Below are 14,504 nucleotides of genomic sequence, written 5' to 3' on the forward strand. Positions count from 1 at the left end.
CCACCCCCCGAGGAGCCTGTGAGAGTCACACTCTGCCCCCCCCACCCCCCGAGGAGCCTGTGAGAGTCACACTCTGCCCCCCCCACCCCCCGAGGAGCCTGTGAGAGTCACACTCTGCCCCCCCCACCCCCCGAGGAGCCTGTGAGAGTCACACTCTGCCCCCCCCACCCCCCGAGGAGCCTGTGAGAGTCACACTCTGCCCCCCCCCACCCCCCGAGGAGCCTGTGAGAGTCACACTCTGCCCCCCCACCCCCCGAGGAGCCCGTGAGAGTCACACTCTTCCCCCACCCCCCGAGGAGCCCGTGAGAGTCACACTCTTCCCCCACCCCCCGAGGAGCCCGTGAGAGTCACACTCTTCCCCCACCCCCCGAGGAGCCCGTGAGTGTCACACTCTTCCCCCACCCCCCGAGGAGCCCGTGAGAGTCACACTCTTCCCCCACCCCCCGAGGAGCCCGTGAGAGTCACACTCTTCCCCCACCCCCCGAGGAGCCCGTGAGAGTCACACTCTTCCCCCACCCCCCGAGGAGCCCGTGAGAGTCACACTCTTCCCCCACCCCCCGAGGAGCCCGTGAGAGTCACACTCTTCCCCCACCCCCCGAGGAGCCCGTGAGAGTCACACTCTTCCCCCACCCCCCGAGGAGCCCGTGAGAGTCACACTCTTCCCCCACCCCCCGAGGAGCCCGTGAGAGTCACACTCTTCCCCCACCCCCCGAGGAGCCCGTGAGAGTCACACTCTTCCCCCACCCCCCGAGGAGCCCGTGAGAGTCACACTCTTCCCCCACCCCCCGAGGAGCCCGTGAGAGTCACACTCTTCCCCCACCCCCCGAGGAGCCCGTGAGAGTCACACTCTCCCCCCCCCACCCCCCGAGGAGCCCGTGAGAGTCACACTCTTCCCCCACCCCCCGAGGAGCCTGTGAGAGTCACACTCTTCCCCCACCCCCCGAGGAGCCTGTGAGAGTCACACTCTGCCCCCCCACACCCCGAGGAGCCCGTGAGAGTCACACTCTGCCCCCACCCCCCGAGGAGCCCGTGAGAGTCACACTCTTCCCCCACCCCCCGAGGAGCCCGTGAGAGTCACACTCTTCCCCCACCCCCCGAGGAGCCCGTGAGAGTCACACTCTTCCCCCACCCCCCGAGGAGCCCGTGAGAGTCACACTCTTCCCCCACCCCCCGAGGAGCCCGTGAGAGTCACACTCTTCCCCCACCCCCCGAGGAGCCCGTGAGAGTCACACTCTTCCCCCACCCCCCGAGGAGCCCGTGAGAGTCACACTCTTCCCCCACCCCCCGAGGAGCCCGTGAGAGTCACACTCTTCCCCCACCCCCCGAGGAGCCCGTGAGAGTCACACTCTTCCCCCACCCCCCGAGGAGCCCGTGAGAGTCACACTCTTCCCCCACCCCCCGAGGAGCCCGTGAGAGTCACACTCTTCCCCCACCCCCCGAGGAGCCCGTGAGAGTCACACTCTTCCCCCACCCCCCGAGGAGCCCGTGAGAGTCACACTCTTCCCCCACCCCCCGAGGAGCCCGTGAGAGTCACACACTGCCCCCCCCTCTCGAGGAGCCCATGAGTCTCACTTTGCCACCTCCCTCCCCCCCCCGAGGAGCCCGTGAGAGGCACACACTGCCCCCACCCTTCAGGAGCCCATGAGTCACACTGCCCCCCCACCCCCCTAGGAGCCCGTGAGAGTCACACTCCACCCCCCCCCTTCAGGAGCCTGTGAGAGTCACACCCTCCCCCCCCCCCCTTTCCGAGGAGCCTGTGAGAGTCACCATCTGCCCCCACCCCCCGAGGAGCCTGTGAGAGTCACACACTGCCCCCCTCACACCCTTGAAGAGCCCGTGAGAATCTTACACCCCCCCCCCCCCCGAGGAGCCCGTGAGAGTCACATGCTCTCCCCTCCCCCCGAGGAGAGACATAAAAATGAGCACTAAACAAAAGTCCCCTATCTGGAACTGTATGGCCCATTTTACGTAAAAAAAAATAATCCATGTTCAGTGGAGCAGTGGGGATGAATTGAGCTTAGTGTGGCCCCTTCTGGCCCCGGTGACAGATCCCCTTCATACAATCCAATCTTTGCCTTCCGCGGCGTCTGCTTATGTTGTGTACATTTGGGCACAGTGATGGTTACGGTTAATGGTCCTCACCCAAGATCTGATGTATTGTGGCTGAGACTTGGGCACAGTAGTAGTCATTCTTTGGAGCCGGCACGGCCACATGGATGTTGTATAGGAAAGGCTCCAGCGTGATCCTCGTACAAGGACGCATTATTCTCCGGCTATTGTTCACAGCCTCTGTAACTCAAGGTGAAAACTCCTGAGATTCAGCCTCTTTAACCATGAACATGCAGCCTTCATCTGCTCCTGCCCCTCCGAGCAGGTGGCCGGGACTATGGGGAGCGCCGCGTCCCCCCCCACCCTCGTCACCAATCAGGCTACTAAATGTACTTGGCCCGGTGCCCGGTGCAGCACGTCAGGCTTTCTCAGTCTGTGTATGAGACACCCACTGAACAGACTTTCTTCTTAAATAATTAAACTTTTAAAAGGAAAAGAAAAAAACAAAAAAGGTGTTTGTATGTTCAATCTGTTCCCGATGTGTCGGTAGAAGGTGTGCGTTCCTCCGAAATACTACAGGTGACCTGGGACGGCTCATAAATGGTTAAAATTGCAAAGGCTGAAGAATGACGGAATATTTCAATTTAAACGTTAGTCGTTGTCTAGGTTAGGTCAGTGGTGGTCGTTCTCCAGAATTGGAGAGGCTACCTCTTCCGGAAACATGGGAGAGCGCCCGGTTTGGACCATGCCGTCATCACGAGTGGTCAGTGTTCAGGAGCGCGCCGCTTCCAATTTCCTGGAATCCAGAGGCAGGGGGTCTTCAGGAGCACGCCGCTTCCAATTTCCTGGAATCCAGAGGCAGGGGGTCTTCAGGAGCACGCCGCTTCCCACCTCCTGGAATCCAGAGGCAGGGGGTCTTAAGGAGCGCTCCGCTTCCCACCTCCTGGAATCCAGAGGCAGGGGGTCTTAAGGAGCGCGCCGCTTCCCACCTCCTGGAATCCAGAGGCAGGGGGTCTTAAGGAGCACGCCGCTTCCCACCTCCTGGAATCTAGAGGCAGGGGGTCTTAAGAAGCGCTCCGCTTCCCACCTCCTGGAATCCAGAGGCAGGGGGTCTTCAGGAGCGCGCCGCTTCCCACCTCCTGGAATCCAGAGGCAGGGGGTCTTAAGGAGCGCGCCGCTTCCCACCTCCTGGAATCCAGAGGCAGGGGGTCTTAAGGAGCACGCCGCTTCCCACCTCCTGGAATCTAGAGGCAGGGGGTCTTAAGAAGCGCTCCGCTTCCCACCTCCTGGAATCCAGAGGCAGGGGGTCTTCAGGAGCGCGCCGCTTCCCACCTCCTGGAATCCAGAGGCAGGGGGTCTTCAGGAGCGCGCCGCTTCCCACCTCCTGGAATCCAGACGCAGGGGGTCTTCAGGAGCGCGCCGCTTCCCACCTCCTGGAATCCAGAGGCAGGGGGTCTTCAGGAGCACGCCGCTTCCCACCTCCCGGAATCCAGAGGCAGGGGGTCTTAAGGAGCGCGCCGCTTCCCACCTCCCGGAATCCAGAGGCAGGGGAGCTGCGTGCTCCTGAAGACACAAGAGGAGCGCATTCCTTGAGAATGTCCCCAGAATTTCACATTCTTTGGAATACATGACTTCCATCTGTATGAGGTCGGTCAGTAGAGCCTCATCGACCTCTATGGACTCGAAGCTTCTGCACATAACGCAGATTGAGCCCCCCCCGAGTTCCATTTCATGCACTGATGACCTGTGATGTCCCCACTGCTTGGCCGGGGTTTTAATCCTCCATGTTTTGTCTTCTAGGAGAGCGCCAGAACCTGGAAACGGAGAACGTGACGGTGGTGGAAGGAGAGGTGGCCACCATCAGCTGCCGGGTCAAGAACAACGATGACTCTGTAATTCAGCTGCTGAACCCAAACCGGCAAACCATCTACTTCCGAGACTTCAGACGTAAGTGACTGCAGACCCTGTCTCACTGGGCTTCATTCACACCGGAGAGGAAGCCATTTACAGCAGTGGTTTTATTTGTATTTTTCCCCCGAATTTTCTGCCACTCTTCTTTTTTTTTTTTTCTTTTTTCTTTCAAAAAAAGTTCAGAATTCTTGAATGTTTTACAATGGTCACTAAACCTAATAACAAACGACTTTTCAGCAATCTCATTATCGCGCAGAGGATTACAATGACTGATAAGCTCTATATACAGTAGATAATACAGGATCCATGACTCACAATAGTGATATCACAGCTCACCTCCTCCCCCTCCTGTACCATGACTGATTACTTCTCTATATACAGCAGATGACACAGGATGCACCATTCACAATAATTGATATCACAGCTCACCTCCCCCTTCTTTACAATCCTCTGATAACACCTCTATATACTATAGATAACACAGAACTCACCATTCACAATAGGTGATGTCACAGCTCACCTCCTCCTCTTCCTGTACAATGACTGATACTACAGCATCCACTATTCACAATAGATGGTCACAGCTTGCCTCTTCCTGTACATTGACTGATAACTATGTTATATACAGTAGATAACACAAAATCCATCACTCACAATAAGTGATGTCACAGCTCACCTCCTCCTATACAGTGACTGATAGCTCCTCTATATACAATATAAAACACAGGATCCACCATTCACAATAGGTATCACAGCTCACCTCCTCCTGTACAATGACTGAAACACCTGTATGTACAGTAGATAACACACGACACACCCTTCACAATGGGTGATATCACAGCTCACCACCTCCTCCTGTACAATGACTGATGCTGCCTCTATATACAATAGAAAACACAGGATGCACCATTCACAATAGGTGATGTCACAGCTCACCTCCTCCTCTTATACAGTGACTGATAACATCTTTATATACAATAGAAAACACAGCATCCACCATTCACAATAGGTATCACAGCTCACCTACTCCTCCTGTACAATGACTGATAACCCCTCTATATACAGTAGATAACACAGGATCCACCATTCACATCTCACCTCCTTCCACTCCTGTGAAATGACTGAGGCCACCTCTATATACAGCTGATAACACCGGATGCACCATTAATAGGTGATGTCACAGCTCACATCCTCCTCCTGTGCAATAATAACACTTCTATATACAGTAAATAATACAGGATCCATCATTCACAATAGGTGATATCACAGCTCACCTCCTCCTGTACAATAACTGATAATACAGGATCCTCTATTCATTAAGTATCGCAGCTCACCTCCTCCCCCTCCTGTACCATGGCTGATAATACAGGATCCTCTATTCATTAAGTATCGCAGCTCACCTCCTCCCCCTCCTGTACCATGGCTGATAATACAGGATCCTCTATTCATTAAGTATCGCAGCTCACCTCCTCCTCCTCTCAAGACAATAATTGCCCAGATTATCTTATGGCTGTCAGTCTCTCCTGCAGGAGTCGGTCTCCAGCCTATTGCTGCCTGTGTCCATGTCTATGAGGCCTTGGTGATGCATTATGTATGATTGATATGCCATGTATTGTTTGTATATTCATCTATTGATTGCTTGTATCTTTGTTGCTGAAATGCATTTTGCAGAGCATTCCCGGAGTAGATCTCGTTTTTTGCCGTTTGCTCTCGCCCCTTCTCCCCGCTCGGTGCTTTTTCTTTTTTTTTGGCCGTGATGGCGGGTGTACTTTCTTTTTTTCCCAGGCCGGAGAGCTTTGCACGTAATTATTGGCGGCGCTCAGTGGCGGTGACAGCTGCTGCGCTGCGCGGCATGTTACATGTTTTATTACATACATCATGTTGCATTACATCATGGTAGTGACAGTCGGCCGCTCACAAATGGCTTCTGATTTATTGATTGCTGCAGAAGAACAATCTGTCACCTCGCTCCGCACTAAGCAGATCTGGATAAAAAAATGTAAGGGTCCACAAAATGTTGCCGGCACAATAATGCGGTTACAATCCCCGGCACAGCGATGAGTGCAGCACCTGCACTGCTTCTTCCGCTTCTGGTCTCTGCCGCGCCTCCGGGGCTGGGGAATGTTTATTCCCTGTATATTCTGCGCTCTGGTGCCAGGTCGGCTGCCGGCACATCATGCAATATAACTTATAGGCCGGCATTCGTGAACGCTTTACATCACATCCTTATTATTACATTATTCTTCTAGATTAATACTTCCAGATCCTGTTCTCAAAAGAAAATTGCCCCAATTATTATTAGCTGGGAAGGCTCGGGGAGGATGGAGGGGCAGCATTACTTACCTAGGGAAGATAGTATAATACGAAGCCCATCGAAGTCAATACCTTGCCAGCCCTCTCTGTAAAATGACTGATAACAGCTCTATATATACTAGATAACACAGGATCCACCATTCACAATAGGTGATGTCACAGCTCACCTCCTCCTCCTCCTGTACAAAGATTGATAACACCTCCATATACAGTAGCTAACACAGGATCCACCATTCACAATAGGTGACATCACAGCTCACCTCCACTTCCTCCTGTACAATGATTGATAACCTCTATTTCCAGTAGATAACACAGGATACACAGTTTACAATAGGTGATATCACAGCTCACCTCCTCCTGTACAATTAATGATAACACCTCTATATACAGTAAATAAACAATCCACCATTCACATTGTGATGTCACAGCTCACCTGCTCCTCCTGTACAATGACAGCAGCTTTATATATAGAAGAAGAGAATCTACCATTGACAAGGCTGATGTCACAACTCACCTCCTCCTCTTGTACAATGATTGATAACACCTCTATATACAGTAGATAACACAGGATCCACCATTCACAATAGGTGATGTCACAGCTCATCTCCTCCCTCTCCTGTAGAACTCCTGATAACACCTCTATATTCAGTAGATAAGACAGGATCCATCATTCACAATAGGTGATGTCACAGCTCACCTCCTCCTCCTGTACAATGACTGATAACACCTCTATATTCAGTAGATAAGACAGGATCCATCATTCACAATAGGTGATGTCACAGCTCACCTCCTCCTCCTGTACAATGACTGATAACACCTCTATATTCAGTAGATAAGACAGGATCCACCATTCACAATAGGTGATATCACAGCTCACCTCCTCCCACTCCTGTACAATGACTTTTGCTCTAATAAAAGCGTGCTTTAGAAACACTTCAATGCCAATGTGACCCGTTCCTTTATGGTTTAGTTTGGATTTCCTCAGCCTTGTCCCTTTGCTCGTCGTTTGGTCGCCTTCCATCTGGACTTTCAGCCCCTGCAGATTTTTTGTTTGTTTTTCCCAATTTGTTGACTGTGACATGCGATTTTTATCTCCAGGTAATTGTAAGCTCGATCTGCAGGTCAGTGTCTGTGGGTTTTTTTTTTTCCCCAAGTAATGTTCCCTAAAATAAATCTTTATTTTTACATAGCACCAACATATTCCACAGCGCTTTACATACATCAGGAACGCTGTCCCCATTGGGGCTCACAATCTAAGGTCCCTATCTGCATGTATTTGGAGTGTGGGAGGAAACTGGAGAACCCGGAGGAAACCCACGCAAACACGGGGAGAACATACAAACTCCTTGCAGATGGTGTCCTTGGTGGGATTTGAACCCAGGACCCTAGCACTGCAAGACTGCATTGCTAACCACTGAGCCGCCGCAAGACTGCAGTGCTAACCACTGCAAGACTACAGTGCTAACCACTGAGCCACAAGACTGCAGTGCTAACCACTGAGCCACTACAAGACTGCAGTGCTAACCACTGAGCCACTACAAGACTGCAGTGCTAACCACTGAGCCACTACAAGACTGCAGTGCTAACCACTGAGCCACTACAAGACTGCAGTGCTAACCACTGAGCCACTACAAGACTGCAGTGCTAACCACTGAGCCACTACAAGACGGCAGTGCTAACCACTGAGCCACTACAAGACGGCAGTGCTAACCACTGAGCCACTACAAGACGGCAGTGCTAACCACTGAGCCACTACAAGACGGCAGTGCTAACCACTGAGCCACTACAAGACGGCAGTGCTAACCACTGAGCCACTACAAGACGGCAGTGCTAACCACTGAGCCACTACAAGACGGCAGTGCTAACCACTGAGCCACTACAAGACGGCAGTGCTAACCACTGAGCCACTACAAGACGGCAGTGCTAACCACTGAGCCACTACAAGACGGCAGTGCTAACCACTGAGCCACTACAAGACGGCAGTGCTAACCACTGAGCCACTACAAGACGGCAGTGCTAACCACTGAGCCACTACAAGACGGCAGTGCTAACCACTGAGCCACTACAAGACGGCAGTGCTAACCACTGAGCCACTACAAGACGGCAGTGCTAACCACTGAGCCACTACAAGACGGCAGTGCTAACCACTGAGCCACCATGTTGCCCTTAGAGGACACCTCTCTAATATCAATCACACTTGATTATTTTGTCTTGATGTAAATATTAAAATGGCAAGGGGAGGGGGGGAAATCGGCTATACAATTTATTTTTTTTTATTAAAAATGCTTGTTGTGTAGATTATCAGCCCCCACTCCAGTGTATCAGAGGTGGCCTGTCTCCAAGACGAAGCCGTGCTCCCAAGCTCTTCACTATGGAGTTTGTAAGTGCTGCTCTAGTTTGCACCACAGAGCCCCCATTTTCAGAAGCTGCAGAGGCTTGTGGCATTGGCTTGTGGCTTGTGCAGTTTGGACCAATGTCGCTGGCCCGGGCCAACAATTACCAAAGAGCACAGGAAATCGAGAGGCAGATTGATCTGGACAAAACCACTTTTAAGGTCACATTCACATGTTGCATTTTTCCTGCAGTTTCTTTGCATGTTTTTTTTTTCATTGGTTTTATGCAAATAAACTGCTGAATTTCACACACAAACAATTGCTTTTTTTCCTGTTTGAAATGGAAAAGTGCTGCATTTTTGTAAGTATCAGCGTGTCAGTTCTTTCAGCAATTTTCCTGCTTTTTTTCACCATTGAAAGCAATGAGTTTTTGTTTTTTGTTGCTGTGTTTTCGTTTTTTTGCACCATTTTTTTTTTTTGCTGCTTTTGTGGTGACTAAAACGATCTTTACTTAAACATGTACTGTAGACGCACGACAAACCAAAAACGCAGCAAAAACCGCCCCAAAAACTGTTTTTTACTCCCAAGAGATCAGATTTTGCTGCAGTAAAAACATTTGTTTCTTCCAAATTACTAAAAAAACATGAAAAAATTAAGAAAAAACATCACTTGAAAATTTTCAAGTGATGTTTTCTTCTTGATTTTTTTGATGTTTTTTTAGTGATTTGGAAGAAACAAATAGTTTTTATTTTACAAAAATATTTTTTTTAAAAAAACATTTGTTTCTTCCAAATCACTAAAAAAACATGAAAAAATTAAGAAAAAACATCACTTGAAAATTTTCAAGTGATGTTTTTTAGTGATTTGGAAGAAACAAATGTTTTTTAAAAAAAAATATTTTTGTAAAATAAAAACTATTTGATACAATATACTCTGATATCTGTTTGTTTTTTTTCCTTGCAGAGCATGTCAATTGTTTTTCCTTTTTTTTTCCCTTTCGTTTTCCCTTTCTCAGTAGATGGAAAAAAGCATGAAAAAAACGCGTTTTTTTTTCCAGCCAAGAGATGCTGTTTTATGTATAGTAAAAAAAATCTGCACTGTGTGAACACGGCCTAATACTTATCAGAAAACAATATTGAACCATTGAAAGGCAGATGTGCCAAATAAGAGACAATGCAAAAAAAAAAAAAAAGCGTGGAGGACCGGTTGTATGGAAGCCGCCGAGGCCCGGCTCATTACTGGATCACCTGCAGTAACATTGTTACTTTCTTCAGCCTTCAAGCTCAGCTGATTGCTGGAAGTGTTACTTATCTGCAGACAATATAGCTCATTACCCGGCATCCCCACCTCTCGCCACTATGACTAATAACTGATTAAACGCGACGGCGCTGCTCCTCCTGACCTCGCTCCATCATTGTCACTCGCGGTCTTTAGCATTCTGCTCATCTCTCCTGGCCGTAGACGTCTTCTTCTGCATTGATGTTGATTCCTTCGGCTCTTAGGACCTCCTCCTGCGTCTCCACTCATCCGTATTCCTTTATGCACTCGTTGTCCCGGGTGGTTTCGTTGCTGAAAGAAGCGACGTACACATTTGGGCTCTACGTTATATCTCGTTGATGGCACCACTGCAATTATCGGGGAACTAATACATATATATGGTGTGAATATTGCCAAAATATTGGAATGTTGCAAACGTCACACCCACCCGATGTTCTATCGACACTTACCGTTCTGTAAAGATCCGTTCTCACCAATCACTTCATTACCAGCAAAGGCCGGGATTGCAATGATCGATATCACCTATACAGTGGGTATGGAAAGTATTCACACCCCTATACATTTTTCACTCTTTCATTAATGTACACTCTGCACCCCATCCCCCATCTTGGCAGAAAAAAATACATGTAGAAATTTTTGCAAAAACAGAAATATCACATAAGTATTCAGTATTGAGTAGAGGCACCCTCCCTTTTGAGCTAGTACAGCCATGAGTCTTCTTGGGATCCTGGATTTGGGGATCCTCGGCCATTCTTCTTCCAGATCCTCTCCAGTTCCGTCAGGTTGGATGGTGAACGTTGGTGGACAGCCATTTTCAGGTCTCTCCAGAGATGCTCCATTGGGTTTAGGTCAGGGCTGTGGCTGCGCCGGTCAGGAGTGGTCACAGAGTTGTTCTGAAGCCACTCCTTTGTTATTTTAGCTGTGTGCTCAGGGTCATTGTCTTGTTGGAAGGTGAACCTTCAGACAAGTCTGAAGTCCAGAGCACTCTGGAGGAGGTTTTCTTCCAGGATATTTATGTACTTTTCGGCATTCATCTTTCCTTCAATTACAACCAGTCGTCCTGTCCCTGCCCCCATAGCATCATGCTGCCACCACCATGCTTCACTGTGGGGATTGTATTGGGCGGTGATGAGCAGTGCCTGGTGTTCTCCACACATACCGCTTACAATTATCATCATAAAGTTCTATCTTGGTCTCATCAGACCAGAGAATCTTATTTCTCATAGTCTGGGAGTCCTTCGTGTGTTTTTTTTTTTTTTGCAAACTCTATGCAGGCTTTTATATGTCGGGCTTCCGTCGGGCCACTCTGCCATAAAGGCCTGACTGGTGGAGGCTGCAGTGATAGCTGACTTTGTGGAACTTTCTCCCATCTCCCTACTGCATCTCTGGAGCTCAGCCTCCCTGATCTTGGGGTTCTTCTTTACCTCTCTCACCAAGGCTCTTCTCCCACGATTGCTCAGTTTGGCTGGACGGCCGGGTCTAGGAAGAGTTCTGGAGGTCCGAAACCTCTTCCATTTAAGGATTATGGAGGCCACTGTGCTCTTAGGAAGCTTGAGTACTGCAGACATTCTTTTGTAACCTTGGCCAGATCTGTGCCTTGCCACAATTCTGTCTCTGAGCTCCTTGGGCAGTTCCTTTGACCTCATGATCCTCATTTGGTGTGACATGCAGTGTGCGCTGTGAGGTCTTATATACACAGGTGTGCGCCTTTCCAAATCAAGTCCTATCAGTTTAATTACACACAGCTGGACTCCAATGAAGAAGTAGAACCATCTCAAGGAGGATCACAAGGAAATGGACAGCATGTGACTTGTATATGAGTGTCTGAGCAAAGGGTGTGAATACTTATGACCATGTAAGATTTCAGTTTTTCTTGTTTAATAAATTTGCAAAAATTTCTACATTTATTTTTTTCTGTCAAGATCCGGTGCAATGTACATTAATGAGAAAAAAAATGAACTTTTTTTAATTTACCAAATGGCTGCAATAAAAGAGTGAAAAAATGTAAAGGGGTGTGAATACTTTCCGTACCCACTGTATATACAACATTGAAATTGTTCACCAAGAAGGAAAAGTCATAAATTTGAGGATCAATAAAAAAAAAAAGTTAGTGATCTGTATATAAAGAAAGAAGGAAATAGCATTTCAAAAACTTCGGATTTGTTCAATATGGATTATCATGTGCAGAACTCCCCTCACTTAGAGCATTGGCTGCTGTAAATGGATGTCTTGGGCAAATCATCAAGATCCTCTGCTGGCAGCTCCCTGTGTAATTGCTGATCAGTGACGTCCCAGATGTGGAGACAAGTCTGGAGACGCTGCATAGGGTTTTTTGACCATGCATAATGATTACAGCAGCACAAGCTAATTTTGGTCCAACAAAGTGTTGACAAATGGCTCCTGGAACATTTTGGCAAAATGGTTGCACCAAATCATCAAGATCCTCTGCTGGCATCTCCCTGTGTAATTTGGAGACAAGTCTGGAGACGCTGCAGGCTATATAGTAATTCTTGACCACATAGGCTGTTCAAAGTAGCACTATCAACAGTTTTGAAAAAATGGCTCCTAGGACGTTATGGCAAAATGGTCTCACCAAATCATCAAGATCCTCTGGTGGCAGCTCCCTGTGTAATTGCTGATCAATGACGTCCCAGATCTGGAGACAAAGTCCGGAGAGGCTGCAGGCTATTTATCAATTTTTGACCACGCAGATTGTGTACAGTAGCACGTACCTCTTTCGACCCGGCATAATGTTGAAAAATGGCCCCTGGGACGTTGTGGCAAAATGGTCTCATCAATTCATCAAGATCCTCTGCTGGCAGCTCACTTTTTAATTGTCGCGCAAGGACGTTCCAGATGTGGAGACAAGTCTGGAGACGTTGCAGGCTATATAGCATTTTTTGACCATGCAGGCTGATTACAGCAGCGCGAGCAACTTTCGGCCCAGCATAGTGTTAAAAAATGGCTGCACCACTGGTTCTCTCACCAAATCAATGTAATGCCAAGCTCTTAAAACACCCAAAGTGAAGACTGGAGGGGTCCAGCTGCCATGTATTATGCGACCTCCCCCACCAAAATCCTTAGAATAGCACTGGTGTGACGTTCCCTCGTGATGGTCTATTCATGGTGTTGCCCTCGTCTATAGTTGGAGCCCGTAGGCTGCAATTAAGGTCTATCCTTTTTCGTGATGAGTACAGCTTTAGTCTTGGATTCAACGATGGCTTCAGATTGGTCTGGAGACAGTGGGCCACGCCATGAAGACTCCTTCAAGAGTGGACGTCATACTGGTCCTACTCCTGGGTCATGGTGTGGGGAGTGACCCATGTTGCAGGGCTTGAAGTTCTCCGGTTACCGGGTGCAGAGGTGGACTGGACATCAGATCCGGCATGTCTTCTGAAGGGTATTTGGTCCCGGAATCTGATGGATATGGACTAATAGGTCTCCTTCCTTCCTTCCTTTATCGGAGAGTGGTTATGTACCGCCTCGGTGTTGGTCGGGCTGCTCGGATCTGGGATCGTGGTGGCTCGAGGGATCCCGGACCCGGGTTGGCGAACACTTTGGTCCTTAAAAAGGGGGTATTTATGGGGGAGAAGTTCATGACGCCACCTGTGGGTTGCGGTAATGGGAGTACCGCCGCTTCTGTATGGAGTACCCGGGCAGATGGAGTTGAGCAGCCTGATGTTAATCCCTCCCAGGTAGGGATGGCCCCGGGCTCAGGGGTGTTGGTGGTGGTTTGAGACAGCAGGGTGCAGGGGATCAGGGTACTTACTGTGGGTAGTCGTGGTGCTGGATTAGGATTATAAAGGTGACACACACGCTGCACGTAAACCAAGTTCTCTGTGTGCCTCTGCGGGGAGCCCGTCCAGGTGTCCGCTCCCACCGGTGTCACTTGGTTGTCCAGAGCCTACCTCCATGCACAATTTATTTGTCTGTTTGTGGCCCCTTGGCTTGAAGCCGTTAGAGCCCCGCTCACTATGTGTAGTGTAGCTGTGCTCTTGATGGCTGGCACCTGGGACTTCAGTGGGCTGCTTTTTGGCTGGAAAACCCTGTCCCCCGCGTTGTGCTGATGCCCCCAATCTCTGAGCTCTGTGGAAAGGTCCCTGAAGGTCTCCTTCCTCTGCAGGTTAAGTGCTAGGATGTTGAATCGGCTCCTGACCTAGGGTCCTGTACCCTGTCGTGCTCGGTACCGGTCAGTTTCTTTTGGGTTTGCTGGTGCCAACAGTCCTCCTAGACTATGTCCGTCGCACCCCTTTCCAATGTCACTGCCATCGGTCCCTGACTCCTCTGGTCCCGGACAACCGTCTGCGACCCAACCTCTGCCTAGTTTCCCGGGAGCTCACTCTCCACAGCTCCTCTCTCTTTGAGGGCTCTCACTACCCTTCTCTAGTCTACTCTGTCTCATTTCCCTCCCACCAGTCTGCCTGACCTCTAGGTGGGTGGCCCTTTTCCAGCTAGACCAACCCACTGGCGTGTCTGACAGGTCATGATGTGAGGTGTTGTTTGGGATTTGTGGTGCTGTTGGGTTTCTTAGGAACCTGGAACCATGGGGGATAGCCCTGCACCCTGGGTAAGGATGCAGTACCCTGTGGCACCCTGATGTACTCAGGGGCGCCACAGTTA

General features: G+C 49.6%; 1 protein-coding gene across 5 annotated transcripts in view; it reads left to right on the top strand.

The window, feature by feature from the left end:
- Positions 1 to 14,504, top strand: part of CADM1 (cell adhesion molecule 1) — a 312,527-nt gene that overhangs the window by 186,673 nt on the left and 111,350 nt on the right. For all 5 annotated transcript variants that reach the window (XM_075328726.1, XM_075328727.1, XM_075328729.1 and 2 more), the window contains one exon: positions 3,850 to 3,996. In XM_075328726.1, coding sequence (XP_075184841.1) covers positions 3,850 to 3,996 — 147 coding nt within the window. The remainder of the gene's footprint in view (positions 1 to 3,849; positions 3,997 to 14,504) is intronic.

This window comes from Anomaloglossus baeobatrachus, chromosome 11, assembly GCF_048569485.1.
Source record: "Anomaloglossus baeobatrachus isolate aAnoBae1 chromosome 11, aAnoBae1.hap1, whole genome shotgun sequence".
Taxonomy (NCBI): Eukaryota; Metazoa; Chordata; class Amphibia; order Anura; family Aromobatidae; genus Anomaloglossus; species Anomaloglossus baeobatrachus.